Source organism: Mesocricetus auratus, unplaced genomic scaffold (assembly GCF_017639785.1).
Source record: "Mesocricetus auratus isolate SY011 unplaced genomic scaffold, BCM_Maur_2.0 Super-Scaffold_100013, whole genome shotgun sequence".
NCBI lineage: Eukaryota > Metazoa > Chordata > Mammalia > Rodentia > Cricetidae > Mesocricetus > Mesocricetus auratus.
In genome coordinates this window covers 2,167,185-2,174,332 of record NW_024429196.1, presented here as the reverse complement: position 1 = coordinate 2,174,332, position 7,148 = coordinate 2,167,185, and the positions used below count along the sequence as shown (strand labels likewise).

The 7,148-nt window shown below is 44.1% G+C and overlaps 1 protein-coding gene across 2 annotated transcripts in view; it reads left to right on the top strand.

Moving 5' to 3' along the window:
* Positions 1-381: 381 nt before the first annotated feature.
* Ccny (cyclin Y) overlaps positions 382-7,148 on the top strand; it is a 134,744-nt gene continuing 127,977 nt past the window's right edge. Inside the window, exon 1 of one of the 2 annotated variants that reach the window (XM_005083449.4) lies at positions 382-954. In XM_005083449.4, the coding sequence (XP_005083506.1) occupies positions 801-954 (154 nt within the window). In that variant the 5' untranslated portion in view covers positions 382-800. The remainder of the gene's footprint in view (positions 955-7,148) is intronic. The other variant, XM_013123078.3, reaches the window with a different exon arrangement.

Here is a 7,148-nt window from a genome sequence, read left to right as displayed (position 1 = left end):
TTAGGACACTCAGAAATCATCAGCTTGCAGCAGCCAAGAGGCAGCGCTAAGACTCCCTCCCGTGGGCGCCCCCCTCGTGGTTCCGGGGCCACTGTCTACTTCCTGCCTCTGCGACTTGGAAGCGGAAGAGCGGAGAGCCGCACTGCACTCTTGTCGGCGACGACTCTCGGGCCCGGTGCTCACAACAGCACACCTTCCTGTGCCAAGAATCTGCTTCCAGAGCAGAGGGGAGGGGAGGGGGCGGGGCCGCGGGCAGGGGGCGGGGCCTAGCGGAGAGGTGCAGCGGAAGCGCAAGGGCGTGGGGCGGGGCCGCGCAGAAGGGCGGGGCGGGACGGGACGGACGCCGGGAGGCGTGGGGCGGAACTGCCCTCGCCGGGGACGCTCCCACTCCTGCAGCGCACTTGGCTATTCCGCGCGAGCTCGCGCGTCCCCGGCGTGAACCGGAACCGCTTGACGAAGTCGCGGCTGCGAGCCGGTCGCCGTACAAGAGCGTGGTGGGAGGCGGCCTGCGCGGCGCCGCCCGCCATGGCCGCGGCGGGGTGAGCTCTGCGTGGGGCCGCAGTCGCGGACTCAGGCTCCTCCGCCGCGAACCAGGGGCTGAGGCCGTAGTAGCCCGGGCCGCTGCCTACTGGTCGCCGTAGCCGCCCGCTTGTCGCCGCCGTCCATGGCGAGGCCCCGCCGCCGCCGTCGCTGCTGACCCGGGGCCGGCGCGGCTTTCGCCCTCCGCGGGGCGCGGGCGGCCCTGCCTTTACGCCCGAGCCCGCGCCCGCGCCCCGGGGCTACCAGCCAGGCGCACGACGATGGGGAACACAACCTCGTGCTGCGTGTCGTCCAGCCCCAAGCTCCGGAGGAATGCGCACTCGCGGCTGGAGTCCTACCGGCCCGACACGGACCTCAGCCGCGAGGACACGGGCTGCAACCTGCAGCACATCAGCGACAGGGAAAACATCGACGGTGAGCGATGCCGCCTGTCCCTCCTCTCCCCAGCGCGGCTTCGAGCCTTGCGGGTCCGCTGCCCAGGGCTAGGCCCGCAGGGAACGGTGGAAGCTTTGCTAGCCACACACACCTCGGGGAGTGTGGCTTGAGTGTACAGGGGCGCGTTTGTATGCATGTGCGTGTGCTGCCCGGAGGTGACAGGAAAGGCCTCGGGCCGGGTGCTCTTGGGATGTTGCCAGAGTCGTTGTTTGGGGTGGCAGTGGTATTTGTTCTTTCCAAAAGGAAGGGAGTTGTCATAAAGGGGAGTTTTTTTTTTTTTTTTAACCTTAACGGTATTTTTTTTTTTTTCACCTAGAGGCCTTTACCTGGAGTTGGTCTGCTTTCCCCCAGACAACTCTGTTCCACCCCTATTCCTTCAAAACCTATCCCAGGCCCAAGGGAGTATGCTTGCGACTGTAGATACACATGTGTGTACATATATATGACATGTGTGCATACACTCCCGCACACACACATAAATATTTCTTGGGGATGGTTGCAGGATTGAAGTAAAAAGTTCACCTCAGAGTGTTGTTTAAAAAAAAATTATTACCAGGCGGCTGTTAGTTAAGTGATCCAGTTTTGCATGTGGTAGAATTACAGTCCTATGAATTTCAGATTTATCTGACTGACTTGGTTTGTATATTTGAAAAAAGTTAAAAGGAGCCCTTAGTACACCTAGTAATGTTTTTGCAGTAGCCTTCTCAGTACGGTCTTATCAATCTCTATAAGTAGTTTGTGCATTGGGCATAAAATACAGTTTATGTGATTCCCAACTCAAAAGATTACAAGTTGGAAATATACCATTATGCCTTGGTTTTTTTTTTTTTTTTTTTTTTTTTTTTACCAAAATCGTCACAGGTTTAGTTAAACTCACCTGAATTTTTTCTTATGGGAATGAATTGACAGCTGGAACAGATTTATTCTTGTCATCTTTGGGATGGAGCCTGCCTTGTAATGTGAAAAGCTACATTTAAATGCTAAAGAAAAGAATTTTGTCATTGTTTCATCTTAGGAGGGCAGCTTGATCATAAGGATACTCCTAAGTTTATAGTGAATTCTGGTACTACATGATTTACCTAATGTTACTTAAGATTTATTTTTATTTACATGTATGTTGTATGTGTGTGTCTGTGAATGTGTTATTGTGTGTGCGTCAGTTGAGGTCAGAGGAAGGTGTGAGGTGGTTGTTAAGTGTCCACCGTGGGCGCTGAGAACCTATCTTGGGTTTTCTGGGAGAACCAGCATTCTTAATGACCAAGCCATCTCTCCAGCCACTCTAGTGTTATATGTCCATTAGCTTGACCTTCTCTATGGATGACTTTGAACTGTAGCCGTGCATTTACGTATTTTAAAACATGTAGTAGAATATTAAAGTTAGTAGTCCTCCTAAACACCAAAATAAAACTGTATTTTAAAGGGAGGAGTGAAGAAATGTTCATTGTAGAAGGCTGTAGCAGTCCTGTACGTGATTGACAAGCAGAAACTCATGGGATGTTTTAATAATTGATTTATGATAAAGGATTATGTTAGGCCCTGTTCATGCAAGTATGTAATGTGCTTTGGGTTTATCCCCTCCATCCCTCACTGCCCTCACATTTCTCACACATCCCCCTTTCCATTACTCTCCTTTGTTCCCAGACAGTTTTGCTTCTACTTCCACACCAGTCCACACACAGCATTTTATGTACCTAGTTAGTCTGAGACCCATGAGTGAGAGAAAACAGTGTTTGCCCTTCTGAGACTGACTTAATTTGCTTAATGTAATTCTCTCCAGTTGTACCCATTTTACTTAGAGTGACATAATTTCATCTTCATGGCAGAAACAAATTGCATTGTATATAAATCACATTTTCTGTTTCCTTTCCTCGGTTGATGGGCAGTGGTGCAATAACATTGATGTGCAAGCCTTTCTGTGATTTTTTTTTCTTTTTTAAACTTTTGGACAAATAGCCAGGAATGGTATGCCTGAGTCATAAGGTAGATTTGGTTTTAGCTTTTTCCAGGGATCTCCATACCTACTAACACATTCTGGACTAGTTTACATTTTCACAAGATCTCTCTATGTGGAACTTGATGTGTATTCCAGGCTGGCCTAGCTCTCAAGATCCATCTGCTTCTGTTCCAAATGCTGGGATTAAGGATGTGCTCTAAAACATGGCATGTACTCTCTCATATATGGATTTTAGACATAGATCTGGGGAGTGCCAGCCTACAATCCTATGGCCAGAGAGTCTGGGAAACAGAAACTTCATTTAGTGGCTAATCGAAGAAGAGGCAGACTCCCTTGGTTAAGTACTGAGCTGAACTCAAGAAAGCCAGTAACAGAGAGGGAGGACTGATGATCAAAGGGATTAAGACTGGGCTGGTTTAACCCCCAGAAACAGCTGACCAGACAAAGGTTAACTCTTGAATCCCAGGCATCAGCCTGGAATCCAGCATGGGATTGATCAAGACCCCCCTGAATCTGGGTGTCAGTATGGAGGCCTAGGGAATCTATTGAGCCTTGGGCAGCAGATCAGTACCCATCCCAAGTATACACACGGACTTTGGACTCCCATAGAACAATGTGAGGTGCACTCTCACCCTGAATTCTTGGGGAAGGGTCTAGGCCCTGCCCTATATGAAATGACAGACTATGGACACCCCCATGGAGGGCCTCACCCTCCCTGGGGAAATGAGGGGCTAACAGGGGGGAGGTTGGGGGGAGGGCACGGGAGGAGGGGAGGGAAAGGGAGAGGGACCTGGAACTGACTTGTGAAGCAACCTTGTTTCTTATCTAAATTTAAACTGGAAAAAAAAAAAAAAAGGATGTGCTCTAACATTCTTGGTTTCATACATTTGTTGCCAGATTGTACTTCATCTTTTGAGAACTGTCTAATTCATTAGACCAGTTTTTGATTAGGTAGGTTAGTTTTTTGATCACTGGTGATCAGGTTTTTGAGTTTGTGTATTTTAGGTTTTAACCCCCTGTTAGATTATAGTGGTGGAGATTTCTTCTGTTCTGTAAGCAGTTATTTCCTTGAGTGTGTATAGAATGTTTTTTTTTGTTTGTTTTTTGTTTTTTGTTTTTTTTTTTTTGTTCATGGAAACACATTTATCACTGTTGGCATTATGTTTTGAGAGACTGAGTTTAGAAATGCTTGCCAAGGCTGTTATCTTAAATGTTTCTTCTACTTTGTCCTTATTAGTTTTTAGGGTTTCAGGTTTTTTCGTTACAGTTTGGATCTGTTTAGAGTTGTCTTTTGTATGTAGTGGGAGACAAAAGTCTAGTTTTATTCTTCCATGTGTAGATAGTTTTGCCAGCAGTATTTGTTGAGGAGGCAGTTTGCTCAAATGTGCATTTTTCTGATTTTGTAAAAAATATTCTTGTGGCTGTCTGTTAGTAGCTGGGTCTCCTGTGATGTCATTGATTTATGTCTCTGATTTTGTACTAGTATTATGATGCTTTTTGTTCTTTTTGAGTCAGGGTCTTACTTTGTAGCTCTGGCTGGCCTGGAACTCATTAAGTAGACCAGGCTGGCTTCAAACTCATGAAAATCTATCTGACTCTGCCTCCTGAGTGCTGGTATTAAAAGTGTATGCCAGTGATATTTTTATTGTTATCTCTCTGTAACACAATTTGAAATCAGGTATGGTGATAATCTCCAGCATGGTTCTTTTGCTCATGATTGCTTTACTAACAGGTCTTTGGTATTTCTCTGAATTTTCAGCCAACCCCCATTTATAAAGAAGAATGATGTCAGGAATTTTGATGGGAATTGCATCCAATTTGTAGATTGTATTTTGATAGTATAGCTATTTCCATAATTATTTGTTCACTTTATGAGCATGGGATGATTTTCCATCTTATAGTATTGTTGATTTATTTCTTTGTGTTTTAAAGTTTTCACTGTAGAAGTTTTTACTTCCTTGACTGTAGCACAAATCCTAATAAATCCTAATAATAAAAACCCAGAGTTTTTTTCTGGATAAATGCTGAAAGGTAAGAGAAGGGAGCCAGCCACAAGAAAGACCTTTTACCTCTACAAATCCTCAGACTGAATACTTTGAACTCCTGTCTCCCCCTGCCTTAGATTCCTCTCTCTGACCAGCCATTATCACTCCTGTCTCCACCTCCCTAGTGTTGGGATTAAAGGTATGACTCCCAAGTACTGGGATTAAAGGTAGGTGCCACCACTGCCTGGCAGCTATGACTAACTAGTGTGGCTAGCTCTTCACTCTGATCTTCAGGCAAGTTTTATATGTTAGATCACAAACAAAATATCACCACACTTGGCTAGCTTTATTAAAATACTTTGTTGTGAATGGGATTATTTTTCTGATTTCTTTCTCAGCATGTTCATTATTAGTGTCTAGGAAAGCTACTCATTTTTGTATATTGATTTTGTATCCTGTCTCTTTGCTGAAAGTGCTTTTTAAAAAATCAGCTTTAGTATTCTTGTAGTCTTTAGGGTCTCGTATGTAGATTATATTATCTGCAAATAAGGTTACTCTTACTTTCTTTCCCACTTATATCTCTTTTATTTTCCTTTTATCATATTGTTCTACATAAAGGCATGATATTGAGTAGGAGTGGAGATGGGACACCTTTGTCTAATTCTTTATCTTGTTGGAAATGCTTTCAGCTCCCCCCATTAGTATAATGTCGGGTTTAGGCTTGTTATATATGACTTTTATCATGTTGATATGTCCTTTGTAGTATTAGTTTCAACAGAACTTTAATTATGAAGGGTATTTTGTTGAAAACTTTTTCTGCACCTATTAAGATAATTACATGGTTTCTGTCCATGAACCAACTTTTGTGATGCATTGCACAAACCAGTTTTTAAAATATGTTCTTGAATTCTGTTTACAGAAATGTTTCTCCTTTATGGTATACATCAACATTTGGTAGAGGTTTTGTGTTTTTAGGGAGAGCAGAAACAACCCAAAAAAAGAGAAAAAAATAAAAAGAAGATTGCCTCACAGGAGTCTGGTCCAAACCTCTTGCCATCTGAGAACCCAAAAATTCTAGCACAATTCGTATTTGTTTGGTTTCTCTCTCTCTCTCTCTCTCTCTCTCTCTCTCTCTCTCTCTCTCTCTCTCTCTCTCTCTCTCTCTTTTTTTTTGGATTTTCCAGACCGAGTTTCTCTGTATTGGAACCTGTCCTGGAGATCACTCTGTAGACCAGGCTGGCCTCAAACAGAGATCACCTTCCTCTGCCTCCTGAGTGCTGGGATTAAAGACATACGTCACCAACGCCCAGCTGTATATAGGTATTTTAGCATATAATAAATTAACATTTAATTTAGTATTAAAATAGCAATGACCCAGACTTATGGCTTCAATGTATATGATCCTGAGTAGAGCCTCATTTGTCTGAGAAATTCAAACAGGACTACTGACCTTTATTTCTAGTGAAGACATCCTAAGTTCCTGCATCATAGCTGTGTCTACAGCTTGACCTAGTCCTGTCAAGTACCCTCAACAAACACCTAAGGAACCACTTAAATTCCTTAGCCATTCTTTGAATACCATAACCTCAAAACCAACCAAAGTCCTATATATATCTATTGTAAAGACAGTGAAGTCTGACTCTTCTTTAAAAAGCATGCTCTGGGGTGTGTCTTCACTTGCTGTGTGCATCTTTTTCTTAATCCTCATGCTTAAATGTTATAAAATAGTTTTAATAAAACCTCCACCTTGCCAGGCATTGGTGGCACACGCCTTTAATCCCAGCACTTGGGATGCAGAGGCAGGCGGATCTCTGTGAATTCGAGGCCAGCTTGGTCTACAGAGCAAGTTCCAGGACAGCCTCCAAAACTACACAGAGAAACCCTGTCTCGAAAAACCAAAATAAATAAATAAATAAAACCTCCACCTTACTTCTTGGCTATCCCTAAAATTCCTTCACAAATTCCAGTTTAGCCCGAGTTGAGGATGCTAAAAGATTTGGTGAACTCTTCAGCCTGCTATAGGCAGAAAAATGGTACTGTGACTCACTCTCTCTTTCCCTGTCACTCCTGGCACATCTAGCAGGCTTTGGTTATGGGTTTCTAACTCCTCTGCCTGGGGAAGGTTCAAACAACTGGTTGTAGCTCTTGGAACCATTTTATATTGAACACAAGAAACATAGATATTAGTGCCATGTTTGTAGTAGCATGACCATCGAGTACTTTCAGTTCAGTAA